This window comes from Lactuca virosa, chromosome 8 (assembly GCF_052849685.1).
Source record: "Lactuca virosa cultivar CGN04683 chromosome 8, Lactuca_virosa_CGN04683_v6, whole genome shotgun sequence".
In the NCBI taxonomy this organism is placed as follows: Eukaryota; Viridiplantae; Streptophyta; class Magnoliopsida; order Asterales; family Asteraceae; genus Lactuca; species Lactuca virosa.
The window spans coordinates 236,685,984-236,703,467 of NC_136433.1; the positions used below are offsets into that span (position 1 = coordinate 236,685,984).

At 35.8% G+C, this 17,484-nt stretch overlaps 3 protein-coding genes across 6 annotated transcripts; 1 reads left to right on the top strand and 2 right to left on the bottom strand.

The window, feature by feature from the left end:
* The first annotated feature begins 1,383 nt into the window (after positions 1 to 1,383).
* Positions 1,384 to 3,862, top strand: LOC145132630 (protein FAR1-RELATED SEQUENCE 9-like). Of its 3 annotated transcripts, none has more exons than XM_079067495.1 (3): positions 1,384 to 1,545; positions 1,914 to 3,427; positions 3,522 to 3,649. In XM_079067495.1, the coding sequence occupies exons 2-3, from the start codon at positions 1,949 to 1,951 to the stop codon at positions 3,543 to 3,545; spliced, it is 1,503 nt and encodes a 500-aa protein (XP_078923621.1). In that variant the 5' UTR covers positions 1,384 to 1,545; positions 1,914 to 1,948; the 3' UTR covers positions 3,546 to 3,649. The 3 variants fall into 3 exon arrangements, with proteins under 3 accessions (XP_078923621.1, XP_078923620.1, XP_078923619.1); XM_079067494.1 differs by having other exon boundaries at positions 1,392 to 1,545; positions 1,727 to 3,427; positions 3,541 to 3,862; XM_079067493.1 differs by having other exon boundaries at positions 1,392 to 1,545; positions 3,541 to 3,862.
* A 1,515-nt stretch (positions 3,863 to 5,377) lies between these two features.
* On the bottom strand, positions 5,378 to 9,073 carry LOC145129939 (protein FAR1-RELATED SEQUENCE 5-like). Its single transcript, XM_079064781.1, has 3 exons — positions 8,725 to 9,073; positions 6,352 to 8,633; positions 5,378 to 5,879 (listed from the first exon to the last, which is right to left on the bottom strand). The coding sequence occupies exons 2-3, from the start codon at positions 8,530 to 8,532 to the stop codon at positions 5,706 to 5,708; spliced, it is 2,355 nt and encodes a 784-aa protein (XP_078920907.1). The 5' UTR covers positions 8,533 to 8,633; positions 8,725 to 9,073; the 3' UTR covers positions 5,378 to 5,705.
* A 1,240-nt stretch (positions 9,074 to 10,313) lies between these two features.
* LOC145132575 (brefeldin A-inhibited guanine nucleotide-exchange protein 1-like) lies at positions 10,314 to 17,069 on the bottom strand. Of its 2 annotated transcripts, XM_079067418.1 has the most exons (11): positions 15,801 to 17,069; positions 15,075 to 15,392; positions 14,596 to 14,932; positions 14,101 to 14,523; positions 13,705 to 13,997; positions 13,348 to 13,621; positions 12,758 to 13,257; positions 12,350 to 12,671; positions 11,889 to 12,264; positions 11,171 to 11,817; positions 10,314 to 11,102 (listed from the first exon to the last, which is right to left on the bottom strand). In XM_079067418.1, the coding sequence occupies exons 1-11, from the start codon at positions 16,823 to 16,825 to the stop codon at positions 10,506 to 10,508; spliced, it is 5,112 nt and encodes a 1,703-aa protein (XP_078923544.1). In that variant the 5' UTR covers positions 16,826 to 17,069; the 3' UTR covers positions 10,314 to 10,505. The 2 variants fall into 2 exon arrangements, with proteins under 2 accessions (XP_078923544.1, XP_078923545.1); XM_079067419.1 differs by lacking the exon at positions 15,801 to 17,069 and having other exon boundaries at positions 14,596 to 14,942; positions 15,075 to 15,243.
* Between the last annotated feature and the right edge of the window lie 415 nt (positions 17,070 to 17,484).

Genomic DNA, 17,484 nt, shown 5'->3' on the forward strand with positions numbered 1-17,484 from the left:
ATTTGCATTTTAGTCTAGTCTATAAGTACTTTTAAATTATATGTAAGTCTTGTCCAATTCCCTATTAAAAAGTCTTTAATAAATTTTTAGAGTTCACTATGATCGTATGGGATTAAATAGTTTGTGGATTTGAACTTTCACAATTAAAGAAAAAGCTTATCCAAGACAACCATCAGAGCTGTGAAAAAGAAAAAGCTTATCATATATTGTGGAAGCTTTTTCAAATAGAACTTTTTCTTAAAGAATTATAAATTTACAAGCTCTCTCCTAAAGCCTTTTCAATCATTTTGGTGGAGGCGTTCTTCAAACAACTCTTACATAGCCAACTTATATAAACAATAAAACTATATCAAATCAAAATTATGGTTCCATAAATAAGTTAATGTGAAAAAACTCTGTGAAGATTTCTTAAGCTTTTAGATTGATTAATTTGAGATTAGGTGTCATGAAATAGCTTAGAAAATAAGTTTTGCTGTTGTGGATTCATTTACAAAAGAACTTGGCCAAATAATAACTATGTGGTTACCGAAGATTTAAGAGAATGATCCAATATTTTCATATTTAGCCAAATAACAACTATGTCTCAAATTTTGCATTTTCGATTAAACAAATTTAGTATTGGACTAGCTTTATGTCAAATAAATATACAATTTTAATAAAATAAATAAAAATAAAAAGCCATTTGGAGCTCATATGTCGGATTTCAAACAAACGATGACAAAGTAAAAATGCATATCGACCTATTGATGACAAAGTGAAAATGCATATCGAATTTTTAAGAACATGCCCGAAATCCAATAACGATTTTGAAAATTTCAAAAGGATGTCTTAAATCCGAAATTTCAAGAAAGTAATTCGTTATTTACTAAATCTAACAAAAAATATTAAAGAATCATACCAAAAGTGAAGCAGAATACAATATAACTGCATAAAAATGTCATTTAATTAAAAATCCGATAATAACAAACATTTCATATCTAAAGGGGTAAAGAAAAAACAAATTACAAGTTTTTAGGTGTAAATGAGAGAAAAATCAATATATATCATCCAAAATCTGAAGATGCCTGATTGAAATTGATGGTCTTTTTAATAACAAATAACAATTTATATTAATTTTTCATAATAATATGGTAATTTTTGTCATTATCACTACATAATAACTTTTTTCATATAATGAATAATACTTAGAATTTTCGAAATTAATTTATGGATTATCATCAGTCATCACTACAAAAAAAAAATATGTATAATTATTTAACAAAGCAAACGAATTTTGGAAAAATATCATTTTAGGGTTTAGGATAAAATGACTATTTTATGACAAAGATAAAAGAGATATTCTATTTTGGTCATTTCTTGATCATCCTCATAAAAATTGTTACTCAAATTTGCAAAAAGCCGGTAGCTTGGGGTTTATGACTTTATGTTAACTTAACCATAATAGGGCAAGAGATTTGTCACTCCCAAATCCCAATCCCTACTGACAGGTGTCGCCGACGAATTTCCTGCTCGAGTCACCGGACGTCCGTTCTACTCATCCGGGAGGTGATTACACTTCTTTCTCGATTCCTCAAATCGTATACGTCATTATTTGATATGATACTTCTGTAAAAGGTGTTCAATGTTGCCTTTTGGTTTCAATTTTCCACAATATGTTCATCCGAAACCCTACTGTGAAACATTTATCGTTGTGTTGAAGTCGATAGCTGCTTCTTTGTATTTTCAGGAGAGAAGCAAAGGAGAAGATACCAGAGACGATGCTTTTCGTGTATCGTGTTTGTTTCCTTTGTTTTTCTCTGGACCGAGTGAATCAGATTGCATATGAGAGAGAGATGGAATTAGATCGAGAACAAAAAGAGAAAAGGGTTTTTGTCGAATTAATAAATTCTTAAAAAGGTTTTTCTCTATTCCAGGCTTCATCCTGCATCCGGATTCCGGCGATCGACAGATGAGTATACGGAGGGGTCTTGGGAGTGATGGTGATCAGCATGTTATTGATTATCTGAAGCGAATGCAAACAGAGAATCCAAGTTTCTTCTATGCAATTCAATGCGATGGTGAGCAATCTAATCGGAATATCTTTTGGGTTGATTCATCGTTCAGGATGAATTACAGTTATTTTGGTGATACTGTTAGATTAAACACGTCATACGTAGCCCATCAGTTTAGGGTTCCATTGATCTCCATAACTGGGCTCAATCACCATGGTCAACCAGTTCTATTCGGCTGTGGATTGCTTCATTATGAATCCGATTCTTCTTACATTTGGCTACTCCAAAATTGGCTCCATGCAATGTCAGAAAACCACCCTGTCTCCATCACAACCGAACCCAATCATCACATTCAGATGGCTGTTTCACAGGTTTTGCCCCAAACCCATCATCGATTCTGTAAATGGAGCATATTTAGAGAAACCCAACAGAAACTCTCTCATATTTATCAAACACGACCTTCATTTGATAAAGATTTTGGGAATTGCATTCATGAAACAGAGAAAGTAGAAGAGTTTGAATCTTGTTGGCAATCTCTTCTTAAAAAATACTCCCTGATAAACAACGAATGGCTTCAATCAATCTACAATGCACGTCATCAATGGGTTCCTGTTTACCTCCAAGACACATTTTTTGGAGAATTATACACAAAAATCCCCGAACAAACCCTAAATTTGTTCTTCGATGGTTACATGGATGCCACAACTTCAATCCAATCTGTAATCAAACAATACGAAGCTGCAATATCATATTGGAATGAGATGGAATTGAAGGCAGATTTTGAAACAACAAACACAATGCCACTTCTTAAAACCCCATCTCCCATGGAAAAACAAGCTGCCAATCTTTACACCAGAAGGGCATTTTTGAAATTTCAAGAGGAACTAGTCGAGACCCTTGCAAACCCTGCAACTAAGCTTGAAGATAATGGAGCTTTCACAACATTTCAAGTGGCAAAGTTTGGGGAAGAACAGAAACATCAGAAAGGGTATATTGTGAGGTTTAATTCATTTGAAATGAAAGCTAATTGCAGTTGCCATATGTTTGAGTTTTTAGGGATTATTTGTCGACATGTTTTATCGGTTTTTAGAGCGAAAAATGTTCTTACACTTCCTTCTCAGTATATTTTGAAGAGGTGGACAAGGGATGCTAAGAGAGGTGGTGAAATTGTAGTATATGGTCAAGAATCACCAAATGATTCTTGTGGTAATTCTTTGAATGCAAGATATAATAGTTTAAGGCATGAAGCTATAAAATATGTTGAAGAAGGAGCTAAGTCTATATCTGTTTATAATGTGGCATTGGAAGCTTTACAAGTAGCTTCAAAGAAAGTTTCTGCTTCAAAGAGACAAAGTGTGATGATGAACAATGGTGTGGTGTTAAATGGAGAGATGGATCTTGGTAATGGAAGTCAAGAAATTGCGTATCGATCTAGAGTAAGTAACTTGTTTCTTGTAGTTACAATTTTTATTTTGTATTGAGTAAAAAAGAATCATGTAGCTTAACAGATTAACTCATGTATCCATTAAGTGTGTTTTGGTGTTTTTAGGGTGAGAAGGAAAAGAAAATTCGGGAATTGAGTGCTGAGCTGGAGGATACAAATAAAAAATGTGAAGTATATCGTGCGAATCTATTGGCTGTTTTGAAAGATATGGAGGAACAGAAGCTGAAGCTCTCAGTTAAAGTGCAGAATGCAAGGCTAAGCTTAAAAGAATGAGTTGCTTTCATCAGTTTTTGGCCAAAAGCATGTTTGCATTGATCTTTTTAACCTCCACCAAAAGTGAAACCCATGTACATCAAATCAAGCCACATATTAGTTGAAATATTTGTTGCAATAAAGAAATTCAGAAGGAAATCTTGTTTTTGATCAATTGCCTTTCTTTCTTTGCCATAAGAATATCTTCTTTCGATCAAGGGACGTGAAACTAGATTACTGAAGAAAGTGAAAAGAAAAAATTGGATTGGGGTTTAGGGTTTAGGGTTTATATTTTGCTTGATATGATAGTTGGGTAGCACGAGCAACTGTTTGATTTATTGTGATTCCAATTAATAGCTTCAAATAAACTCTTGTGCGATAAACATGTATGTTCTTGTTTGATGACATGACACAACCTCCTACTAAAAACTTTAAACTAAAAACCGATACAAAATGAGCATACATGTGGATAATGAAAAACCATAAGACTTGCTTATCTCATGCGTGCCAATAAAAAAATCATGGAAGTATGGGACTTAACTGATAAAATAACATTATTGGATGCAAATGAGTTTTCAATAAGAAAACTAAGATGAATGGAAAGGGACGGCTTGTAACCGAGGGATTTATAAAGGCGCAGTGGTATTGACCATGAAGAAACTTTTTCACTTGTTGCTATATTTATATTTTTATTTGACATATCTGCTTTATATGGCTATGAATATGACAAATGGATGTCAAAACAGTCTTACTTAGGGAACTAATTAGAGGATATGTACATAACACAACTTGATTGTTTTTTTTTTTTTCAATCCAAAGAATCCTAACAAAATATATAAGCTTTAAAAACAGGTTTAAGCAAGCTTCTTAGAGTTGGAATCTTCTATTTGGTGAGAAGAAAAAAGAGTTTGGGTTTCACAAAAATGGATAAGCCATTTGGATACAAGAAGTTTAGTGGGAGAATTGTATTCCCTTATATTGTATGTGGACAACATATTTACTCATCGAAAAAAAACATCACAGCCTTGCAGAAAGTCAAGTATTGTCTAGGAAGATGTTTCTCTATGAAATATGTAGGAGAATATTGCATTAAGATTAAGATACATAGAAATAGGTCAAAATGAGTAATTGGACTTGGTTAAAGTATGTAGATAGATAAAATCTTGAAACGGTTTTCAATGAATAAATACATGTGAGGACAATAAATGATGAATGTACCGATGTACCCGAGTATGATGTCCTAATTTTTGTGGTCATGTTGAGACTCGAGTTGTGAGATGGCAAGTGGAGTACCGAGTGACTATTGTTCCAGTGGGAACCCATCAGTTAATTGTTCAAACACAAAACATATATTTATTTTTATAACCTTTATTTACGGTATTTTTAACTTGTTTATTTTATTTACTTTATATATTACACTAATTATTCAAACACAAAACATATATTTATTTTTATAAATAAAATAGTTAAATATATGGTATTTCGGGCCCCTGAATCCGAAAACATTGTAAAAATACACTATGTACATATGCATATCATAGGAACAAGATTTCTATCTTAGTGGGAGTAGTATCATTTGATTGATAAAATCCAAATTGTAACATGAAGATGATGACATATGTTTTGATTTAAAAAGTTAAATGAATGTATAAATTCCATACGAGTTAAATGCATGTATGAATAGCCTTAATTTGTCATAGGAATCACAAAGGAGTTTGAAAGGTATTGTGAAACATTGTTTGATATCCCAAGAGATGGACATGCAAATCACTTCCCATCTCATTTTCTTCTATGTTTATTATCTCAACTGTCACATATTGCATAAGAAAACAAAAGAAAAAGAATTGAGATGGGAAGGCTGAAAATGGATGGAATAATAATAATGATAAGGAAACTATACATATATGTTGGGCATGGGCATGGGCATCATCAAAGAATACTCTTTCAGCCAAGAAAACAGCTACAGCTATAGCGCTATAATAAGAGAAAAAGAAGAAACTTTACTTTGTTTTGTTTACTTACAAGCAATCTTTCATACTATACTTTATGATCTGGACCTTAAGTGATAGCTGTTGTTTATGGTCTTCAATGTCTCTCAAAACTGAAACCAAGTTGCTCCTATAAACTTCACACTTTCTCCTACCTGAATCCACCTCTTGCTTAAGTTCTTCAATCTTCCTATCCATCTCATCCTACACAACAAACAATCATAACTTACTAATCTTAATTATCCCAATACCATCAATTTTTACACCCTTTCCACTCTACGAGGACAAAGGCCATTCATGTCTTTTGCACAAACTAGAGACCAGGCCATGGCTTTTTTCTACTTTTTGTTCCACCATCTTTCGTCTATGTATGCAAAAAGACATGAATGCCCTTCTCATCCTCATTGTAAAAAAAAAGACCTAGAAAGATTCTACACCATCTGTCTTTTTAACCCATTTTTCAAAAATCTATCCATTTGACCCTTTATCGACAAACAAAAACCCACATTGACCCATTTTCACACATGTCCACTTTAATATCCAGCAGAAATTAATGCAAAATAAAGATTTTTCCACCAGATTGGTGTGCTGAGTTAAAACAAAAAGAAGAGTAAAGAAGTAAACTTGTTTGCAGTATCATAAGATTTGTAATACAAAAGGCTATAAAGAAACTAACCTCTGATAAATTCTGATCCAAATGTCCACAATGATTACCAATATCCATTTTTGTCAGTGTCCCATTGCTTCTAGAATCTTCCCTGCTACGCCCATTAACCATAAAACCTGTTCCTTCATTTTTTGCTGACATGGCAACTTTCCTTGCAGCCTCTTCCAAAGCAACCATGGCCACATTATAAGTATCAACAGATTCAGCCCCTTCTTCCACAAATTTAAAAGCTTCATGCCGAAGGGTATTATACCTCACAGTATGTGACTCCAAATAACCAGAAAACGCATCATTACCTCTTTCTTCAAGTATCACACTACTCTTTGCATTTATTGTCCATCTTTTCAAAATATAACATGAAGGAAGTGTAAGAACATTTGTCACTCTAAAAACAGCCAAAACATGTCTGCATAAAAGACCCGAAAATTCAAACATACAGCAACTACAAGTAGCTCTCATTTCAAGAACATTGAAGTTGACACTGTAAGATTTGTTGTCTTCACCATATTTTGAAACTTGATATGTTGTCACCTCACCGTTGTCTTCTACTTTGGATGCCATTAAAGTAAGTGTCCCGATTAATTCCTCTTGAAATCTCATGAAGATTTTTCTTGTGTAGAGTTCGGATGCGTGTTTTTCCATGGGAGATGGAGTTCTTAAAAGAGGGAGGGAGTTCATTGTGTCATAATCCGCTTTCACTTCCTTCTCATTTCGGCTTTCCAATGCTTTTTCATATAACTTTATGAATTGATTTAGAGTTGTTGATGCGTTTATATACCCATCAAAATAAGAATTCATGCTATCACTTCTTTGGGTTATAGACATTTCTGCAAAGAAAGTGTCACGTAAATAGACAGGAACCCATTGTTTACGTGAGGTGTAGATTGCTTGAAGCCAATCGTGATCACTAAGATCATATTTATCAACAAGTGACAACCAACAAGCTTCAAACTCATCAACTGAATCGGTTAAATTCACGGATTTATGGAAATCCGCTTCGAAATTTGGGTATTTGAGGAACACGTGAGATAACTTTTCCTGGCATTTCTTGAAGATGTGCCATTTGCAGAAACGGTGACGAGTGTCAGGAAAAACTTGCATGATGGCTGATCGAATGACTGTATCATGATCTGTGGTGATTGATATTGGGAGGCGGGAGGACATGGCTGAAACCCATGTTTTGAAAAGCCAAACGAATGAGGATTCGGATTCGTTTATGAGAAAAGCACAACCGAATAACACGGGTTGACCATGATGATTGATTCCAGTGAAAGGTGCAAAGGGTAAACGATACCTGTTTGATCTGTAGGTGGTGTCAAATGTGACTGTATCCCCAAAGTGAGTGTAGTTGGATCTTGCTTTTGTGTCAGCCCAGAAGAGATTACCTGTTGACTGTTCTTCACCCCCCTGGACAGCATAGAAGAATGATGGATTTTCTGCTTGCATTTGCTTGAGATAATCAAGGAGAAGTTGTATGTCTCCTTCTAAACTTCTTTGCCTGTTGTTCCTCATGTAGTTTCTACAATCTACCTCTGTGAATCCGACTTTACTGATGCCACCATACTCTTTGATCAAGGCTGACATGATTCTCCGGGGACCCATTCCAGCAGCCTGAAGAGTATCAATCAGAGTTTTAGCAGGACCAGAGATTTGGCGATGAGATCTCAGGCAGTGGACTTGGTCTGGTGGAACTAATTCATGGTTATGCTCTTTGACAAACGTTGACACAATCCATTTCCCTGAATCCTGAATCTTCACAGACATTGATGCTTTGCAACCTACTCTGGTGACAGTTCTAGGTCGTTTGATTTCTCTATCTTTGGTTCGTTTCTCATTTAGGTTGCGAAATCCTTCTTTTGCACAAACAAAGGATCTCTGTATGATGGCTCCATCTTTCCTGGACCTACGGGAGGAGCTAACACGGGTGCTGAACCCTACACGACGAGCATATGAGTTATAGAAACCCTTGGCAGCTTCTTCAGATTCGAATTCCATCCCCTCAAAAGGCTCGAGATCCAGGTCGCGTTGAGGAACGTAAGTTGAAGTATCGAAGAAGAGACTCCCACTGCTGGTTCCGACCATGGCGGCGGTGGGAGAATCATCAGTCATCTCTTCATCGTCGATAATTGCTACTGAATCATCTCCACCGCCTCCTAGTCCTATGTCGAATTCGATCACCTCGTTTTCCATGTCCAATTCCAATCCAGGTCCAATTCGAAACGGATGAAGCTTGAATGACGTAATATAAGTATTTCAGTAGTAATTGAGGTCTTCGAATGAGAATTTGTAGTCTATGTCAAAGCATAAACAATAAAAGTCATGACATAAACCAAGGTTCCATGAGAGGATCAAGTTGGAGGAGCGAACAAGGGAATAACTTACCAGCATCATGGATACGCTGCATTGAACAGCTTCATGTGCCTGACTATTATAAATACATGTATAGAAAAAGCTGGGATTGAACAATAACAAGGAGGAATTGGAGAGCTTTGTTCCAGTATTAGGGTTTCTTATAATATGATTAGATGAAACAGAACACGTTCGATTAGTATTGAGTATTGCTATTAACAAGCAGGTCTAAAAATATGAGAGGGGAAACGAAGAGTGGAATCGCATTTGGAATCGGTGGTTGCGGATCTCCTCCTCTTCTTCCTTGTTTCTGGCTTTCTGCTCCTCCTGCGTTTTTACTCTTGAGGTTCGTAGCTTGAGGATCTATTTTGGCTTTAAATTTTTCACTTTCTTGTTTTCCCAAAAGGAAAGAAAGAAACAAAATATATGTTTTTACTTTTTGGAAAATGAAGTATTGAACCTTTTTTACATATTATTTAGTTCATAAAGTTTCAACTAGTTACTAGTTTCTTCAACTAAAAATATATATTCTTTTAGTAACTCATAAATTGTCTTAAAACTTCACTATTGATATAAAATAGGTAAAATATTGACCATTATTCGGGCGTCTCACATCGAACTCGTCTTAAGACATTTAGGCACTATTAATATTTTAAACATGTTAAACTGTGATCCCGATGTTTGAAAATTCTTAATTCAATCGTTTAGATTTTATCTCACCGGTTACAAACGTAAGATCATGAGTTATATTCAGTTACTCGTCTCGCCATCTCCCTCTACCTCACCACAATCTCCTGAAATCTTCATCATCTTCTCCTTCCACACAAACAACGTGGTCCGTTGTGCCACATACAACGATCCATCACGATCATTGCACAACAGGAGAAGGGTGGCGGTGTGCACAGTCATGGTGGCCTTGCCACTTGGCCACGGAGCCCTCTCGTGTTTGTTATACCTAAGGGCCTGAGTAAGTAGCACATATGTGTATGTTATAATCAAAATAGAATGGGTCGCAAATATAAAGTTGCAAAACATTTAGCAACTCGATTAATGAAGAAGTAATATATTGTTTCATCTTAGGAAAGAATCAAAACTATTATTTGTAAGGAAAGCAAGTTAGAACTTACACCTCATAGATAATCGGGAATCTTGAAAATATTAAGGGTTTTCCTAATTGTTTGGTAAGTGATGTTTTCTTTTAAAAGACTTTAATTTTAATTAAGGATATATTTGGTATATCAAAGTTAACTTATAAGCTATCTTTTTAAAAAAGGTTATTGACATGAAAAGCACGATAAAGTTTTTGGTTTAGTTTTAAAAGGTTCTTAAAGTTTTTTTTGTATCTTTTTGACTAATAAAACATCAATTTTTTTATTAATTAGAAACGCTAGCCTTTCAAGTACAAAATGTTTTTCAGTTATCTGCTAGCTTTTCTGATAGTCAACCAAATATAGCCTAAACATTTTTGCAAGTGATGTTAGTAGTAGTTTTGATTATGTTTTTTCTTGTGATTATAGAATCAACGTCCAGTGGACCAATAATGATATTGTCTTCACACATTAGCTATCAATAACACAACTATCTCACAAATTTACCATTAGCAAGTTGTTTGTATTGATGAATGAAAAGAATGAGCATATGCCATACCATACCCTACAATACAAATACAAAATACAACACTCACACTACAGTCCCAAAAATGGAGCACAAGATAAACAAATCATGTCATAACCAAAACTACACCACTACCCTACAAATACATATATATATTTTTAATGTATAATATATATAATTACAGAAAAAAAAAAAACATGTCACGATTTCATTATTATTATCGGGCCTATACATCTCTGAAACAACTCACTCAAAACCATCTGTACTTCACGCGAGCTATGCTCACACCTCACTAACTCCACCATCAAAGGAAAAACCCGAGCCGCATACTTTCTAAAAATATCATTCTCCACTTCAGTCAAAACCCTCAAAGCCGACACAAGCAACCCTGTTCTCGCACCTAACTCTTCCTTCACTGCTGAATTCAATGGAAGTATCCAATGAACATGTTCTTGTTGTTTTTCTAATTTAGAACAGTTTAAGTATATTTTTATGATTTGTTCGCACGTTGAAAACAACTGAGGTTCGATCTCCATTTCGGAAGATAGATCCGGGTCGGTTGCTAGTAAGTGGTGGAGGAGGTTGAGCATGTTTTGGTATGATTCGTTTTCGAAATGGATCACGGGCGGGTCGGATAGTTCGAGAATGGAGCATGCTTTTTGGAGTTTTTTGTGGAGATTTGTTTCGGAGGATAGTTGTTGTGAGTGGGATACAGTTTGTAAGAATATTTCCAACACGATTTTCACACTTGATGCTTTTAGTAAATGTTGGTGCATGTTGTAGAGATCCGTTGTCACCTGTTATTTTGTTAATAATAAGAATATTTTTGAAAGTGCAATGCTAATAAGTAATAAGTAATAACTACCTGCATGATAAGTAGCTGAGTTGATATATGTGTTTTCATTCGTGAAACAACGTATCCAGCAGTCTGCAAGTTATCATCTTCATAATCTTGAATTGAATTTGAACCATTTCCATTGAGCATCTCAGCATCATCGTAGATTTGGCCAACATTTGGTGGCATCTCAATCCGATCCATAACCCTAACAAGTTTGAAAAACCCAGGCAACATGGAACCCGAGGTATCTTTCAAAGCAAGAAAAATAGAAGCCCATTCGTCTTCAGTCAACAGCCCACCCAACTCACCCACGAGTCTCATTAACCCGGTTACTCCAGTGCTAGCAGAACCTTGACCCGGGGTTTTCAAGAATCCTGCTAGTAGCGATATAACCGAGGATAAATGGGCCCCACGCATTATCGGGAAAAAGTTTATGAATAAATCGATTAAACATCGAGTTGCTACAGAGCAAGTTTCCGAATCCCATGTCTTGTTTTGTTGATTTTCTTTTTTTTCATTTACGTGTTTGAAAATGGGAAAAACTACAGTGTTGATGACTGTGATCCAGAATGATCGGGAGAAGAGATGTCCATGGTCTTTTAGGATGTTGAAAAGAACTTCTAATGCGCTTTTTCTGATTGCTAATCTTGGGTCCGATGTTAATGAAGATAACCCTGAAAGTAATGATAAGAAAAGTATCATGTTTAGAGGATTAGGAAAGTAAGTTAGTTAGTTAGTTAGTTACCACTGAGCAAAGGGATCCAATAGGATGCATGTTCGTCTTTCTCCATGGGAGTTTGTCCATCGGTTTCAGCAGTTTCTTTAACCACTTGAATGCTTGAAGTTGAATCATCATCAACAGGAACAGTTTCTTGATTGCAGATAAGTCCTCCTTCTGCAAGTTTCACAGCACAGAATCGAAGAAAAGCAATGGCGTTGAGGCTTACATCACTGTTGAATCTGCTGTTAGTGAAGGTGATGAGGCATCTCACACAATCAGTGAAAGTTGCAGTTTCGGTTTCGGTTATGTAAGGAAAATATTCGCGTACTATTTTCTCCATTGTCTCAAATGCCAACAACACAATGTTCTTCCTTTCATCAGCTCCAGCTGCTGTTAATGCCTATATAATCACATATATATTTCAAATAAACTTTCACTTTTTCAGTTTTTCCAAAGTTAGTTTTGTAAATTTGACTTTGACTTACCATGAAAACGCTTTTCCACCCGGATTTTACGTTATCAACCCTGCTGAGGATCATTTGTGAGAGGCAACGAACAATGAGTTCTCTGATTTCAACAGAGTTGCTTTTCTGCATGACAATGACAAAAGGCCTTAAAAACTCATTCTGAAAGTTGTAATTTGCCAATTCTTCGCGTTCAAGAAATTTCATGGAAAGTTGGCGTAAGGAATCCATGACAAAAATGGCAACTGAAAGGTTTTCTGATAAACCAACTGAAACAAAGAAGTCTGAAAGCACGCTCCATATGCGAGACCACACTAATCTGATTCGGTTCATGTTGTAGTGCCTGAAAAAAATCCAAATCATAAGGTGTGAAATTACTTATTTAGACATTGAAAAGAAAAAAAGAAAAGGAGAAGGATAGGATCTTACGCAACTTCAACTATTTTAGTGAGACTGAACACCCGCGGATCTGTAACAGACTGCAACTCTGTCATGGAAACTTTACAAAGAGCTTTCACAAAAGCTACAATAGCTTCACTATCTAGTCTCTGGCTATGAGCAAAGATGTGATTAAGCTCGAAATTCCCAATTTGTTCAAGAAGGTTTAAGTTGGAAATGAAGTTGTTGATTTGATCTGGGGTTACTAATCCTGATGTGTGATTATTGGAAGAAGTGCTATCATAAGAACTGCCTCGAACAACAGCCATTACAACTGGATTTTGAAGGGTTCCTTTCTTTTTTAAGGATGTGAAATTGGACTTTACAGATTTCTCTTCTGTTTCAATGTTTGATCCACTTAAAAAAGATGCATCAGATGGAGCACCTTCTCCTAATAGCTGTAAATGCTCGAATCTAGATAGACATGTCAATATGTGTTCCCATGAATCTTGAAGATAGTTCCCGTCTTCTATCGCAATTGCTATTATTGTCTACAAATATTTTTTTTAAAATTTAAAAAGTCAGTTTAAAGATTTTTGGAAAATAAGAAAAAAGAAAGGGAATACCGAATAGGCGAATACCTTGACAGCATCGACATTTTTTTGCTTCATATCTGCAGCACAATGAAGGTATGTGAACTTGGCAACAGTTGTGACTAATGCGTCTCTCTGTGTCTGCATACCCATGACAGCTGTCACATGCACAGCATGGCGAATGCCATGTAAGCAATGATTAGTGGCTGCCCTGTCATCACTCTGGTCAAGTGTTACACTGAAGGCAGCAAGCATTGGGCCCCAACAGACTTCCACCATAAACCTCAATATGGCTGCATCTGCTACAGCATAGTAAGTAGATCTGCAGACACAAACATATAAAGAAATTAGAATGGAATGGAATGGAATAGCGAATTCCAATTCCATCGGAATAAGCAAACTTACTCTGATTTTCCTGATTTTGCCTTGAATTGTTCTTGGATGTGTCTAATAAGAGCTCCATTTGCACCCAATGGTTTTTCCTCAGTTTGTTTCCAAACAAGATTAAGTATACCATCCAACCCTAATAATCTATTAACACTGTTTGTCTGCTTGCTTTGTGGTATTGATGAAGCATCTGCTTTCATCTTAATTTCATTTTTCACAATTTGACCATAAAGAGCACCCAAATACTCTTCAGCTAAGTCCTTTCCATCATCAATCCCACGGTTGTTCCGAATAAAATCAGCTTTACTCATCTTACATATAAACAAACCAAAGCATCAAAATCAGAAAATATATATTTATAAACTGAGAATAAATAAATGGTTGAAATTGAAAATTGAAAATTGAAATCCTGACCTTATCTTTGACCATGCTGTTATGGGCATCCGTATTGAGCATAATCACAGAATATGCAAGAACATATGCTGTGTCAGCACTAGTGAAGGAATTAGGGTTGCACTTACAATATCTTTCAGCAAATTTTTCCATGATTCTGTCAATTTTTTGAGCCTCACCAGGTAATCTGAAACCCCTTAGAAAAAACCTAAGAGCCTCACCAAAATCCCTTCCATCAAAATTAAAGGAATCCACATAAGCATGCATTACTTTCAAAGAGAAATCTTCCCTTTCACCAAGATAATCACCAATCATTGTCTCATTTAAACCAGAAGTGTTTTTCAAAAACATTGCAACTGATTCAGGTGTCCCTTCAACTTTTTTGTTACTTATCAAAAACTCAATACCCTTCGAAGGCTTCCTATTGAACAGAGCAATACCTTTCTGCAATATCAAGGTTATAGTTTTAGTGCATAAATTTAAAAACCCTAACTTTAAGATAAATTATATTTATACCTGAAGTTCTATCTTGTAAGCTCTGCGTTGCTCTAGTGTAGCAGTGGAATGTTCAGAATTTGGTTCTTGATGCAAATCCAAATCAGGAAGACTTACATCATCTCCCCCTACACTCATGCTACTTTCAAGAACACTATCATTATTATCAGATGTATTGTTCTTTACACCAAATTCACCTATTCTTAGCTGTTGATCCATCCAAACTCCCATTGATTTGATGATCATAACCAAACATTTAACAGATTCAAATCTGAATGTCAGATCATGAACAGGAGACAAGGTGGTTGTGGAACCAGGTGGTGGACCTAGAGCAGTTTTCAGAAGACCATTCACAGTCCTGCAAATGTCTGACCGAATTAACAAGGTTTAAATATTGTATTTTCCATTTTAATGTTGTTAAAACATTATGTTTTGAAAAAAGAATACCTAGAAAAACATGATAACATGAGATGTTTTAGAAACTTTAACCAGTTTGTTACCTTTCAAAAATGTTTGGAGAGTCAACATCACAATCATAGTTGACAAAAATGTCGATCATAATCTGTGAATCCTGAGATACTTTATCCAGTAAATTAAGGATTGTCATCTTTTGTATGAAACTTGGCTGAAGGACATTTTCAAGAACACGGAGAATGAGCATGGGGAAAAATATCCCGATTTCTGATTTCAACACAGATCTGTATTTGCTTAGTAAGCTCTGAAATATCGCACAGAGAAGCTGAAATATTGACATGACTGAAAGTGCACTGTTCTTCAGTAAGGACAAGCAAAGGAACTGTTTGATCACGTTTAGGAACCTGTGAAGTAAGATATTGCAATCATCAAACCTAAGAAAGTTTATATGGTTAATTTATTGCTGGAAAGTAAAATAAAATAGAAGTATAAAAAACAGGCAACTGGAGGTTACATTCAAGATAATTGATTAATCATAATAGAATATTGATATTTTAGAGCTTTTACATACAGTTTTAGTTCCTTTTCCATTAAAGGCATGAAAAAGTCTACAGCTTGGTGGTTGAATTTCTTGTCCTATACCTTACTGACTCAAGGTACTAACTGAACTTATGAAAATGGCATTGTCAAAGCAACATATATTTGTTCTGATGACATGAAGTTATCAGGTAATCTTAAAGAGTGTTAAGAGGTATACAGACATTTATCTAAACATCAAAAGGTGTCCATTTAAGAGACATGCAGTTACTTGCCTCTCGTTTGTACGCCATAGTGGACCTGCATTGTCCATGATTACCTTCAATAGCTCCAGAGACAACATCTTTCCCCTCAAAAGGATCTGATCGTCAGATTGGTCCTGAGAAGAGAATTTCATCGACAGCTTGCATAAATTCTTGAAAACCATGACCCCATCATCCCTTATCTTAGAATAACCACTCAAATCCTCCTTATCTGGCAATTCAGCATGCGGAGACTCAGCTTTTTCACTGGCATTACCGTCTTGCAGTTCAGGCAACGATTTTGCATTAAGATCAGCATCGACTACGTTAGTGAAAACAACCTCGTTAATGAAGTTCTGAACAAACTGTATAGAACTCCCCTCATTAAGATTTCTATCATTGAACTCTAACAGCTCGGTAACGGATACTGTATTGAAGGTGACTAGCAGAGAATCCCCTTCTACCCTAGCGAATATGATAGCCATCATCTGAGCCAACACCGACTTTGCACAGATCTGGTTAGTTCCATTGACACCTCCAAGATATATATTATAGCATGTCTTCACAATCTGGTTAAGGCATTCGGCCCGGATCAAAACAGTGGATGATCGAACGGCTGAGAGCAAAGTTTTGAGGACTGCGAGCTCAACAGCCTCTTCGCCGAGACCACTGCACTTGCATATAGAATCAATGAGACGGAATATGAGGGAGGGGGGTTGTTCAGAGGGGTCGATCTCGCAGCGGATGAGGCGGAGGGAGAAAAGACGGAAGCAACAGTCGAGGGCGGGTTCGACGACTTTAGGAGAAGATGAATCAATGGCTAGGATGAGGGGAAGGATGAAGGATTCAGCGTCGGAGGCGGAGGAGACGCCGTATAGAGGAGTTGATGAGGAAGAATCGTCGGTGAGGGTTTCGAGCTTGTCGAGGGCGGATTTGCAGGCAGCGACGATGTGAGAGTGTTTGCGCCAGGCAGCATTTTTTATGATCTTGTCGAGTGATGGCCCCAGTAACCATCCGCAGCGGGATTGGCCGCCTAGGGTTTGAGACCCCGACGACATTGCTGTTGATGGCAGGAAGAATTCTCAAATGCGATGAGCTAAAGAAGAAGATGAAGATCTTGATTTTGGTTTTGATGTTGATGTTGTTGTTGAAGATGGGAGATTGACGATAGATGATCCCATCTGGGAATCAATTTCATTAATGAGATTGAGATTTGATCTGAATTGATACTAAACGCGGATCGCCTGTAAATTCAACCCACGCACGAAAAGCTCTTAACTTCATTTCGAATCTACTCTTCTTCTTAACTAACGCTTCCTTTCCTAAATTGATTAAATTTGTCAATAAAGAATTACTTTTGTGTCGGTTTCTTCTATAAAGTTATAGTATATTATATAAAATTATATAAAATAATATACATTTCCCCATAACGATAAAAAAAATGTTACCCTAAGCAAAAGAGGGTTTAATGGGAAAAAATAGTTATCAAAAGTGAATAAATATAGAAAAGCTTTTAATATATAAAATATAGATTATCTCATATTCATTAAAAATCACTTTTGTTCTTATTGTGTTTCTTCTTATTCTTATGTAAATGTGACACTTGCTAACTTATTTCTTGTCCATTGTGATGATGATTTTCATGTTTGGATTATTTTTATTTTTTATTTTTTTATTGTTGATTATTTATTCCATACTATGATTTGGAATTAGGTTA

Bases quoted from the DNA above. Each gene is read 5' to 3' on its own strand.
- LOC145132630 (XM_079067494.1), top strand. From the start codon at position 1,949: ATGAGTATACGGAGGGGTCTTGGGAGTGATGGTGATCAGCATGTTATT. The intron at 3,428-3,540 runs GTAAGTAACTTG...TGGTGTTTTTAG, and splicing joins AAATTGCGTATCGATCTAGA to GGTGAGAAGGAAAAGAAAAT.
- LOC145129939 (XM_079064781.1), bottom strand. From the start codon at position 8,532: ATGGAAAACGAGGTGATCGAATTCGACATAGGACTAGGAGGCGGTGGA. The intron at 5,880-6,351 runs GTTAGTTTCTTT...TTTGTTGTGTAG, and splicing joins TGGATCAGAATTTATCAGAG to GATGAGATGGATAGGAAGAT.
- LOC145132575 (XM_079067418.1), bottom strand. From the start codon at position 16,825: ATGTCGTCGGGGTCTCAAACCCTAGGCGGCCAATCCCGCTGCGGATGG. The intron at 13,622-13,704 runs GTAAGTTTGCTT...TTGTGTCTGCAG, and splicing joins GCAAAATCAGGAAAATCAGA to ATCTACTTACTATGCTGTAG. The intron at 12,265-12,349 runs GTAAGTCAAAGT...GTGATTATATAG, and splicing joins GGTGGAAAAGCGTTTTCATG to GCATTAACAGCAGCTGGAGC.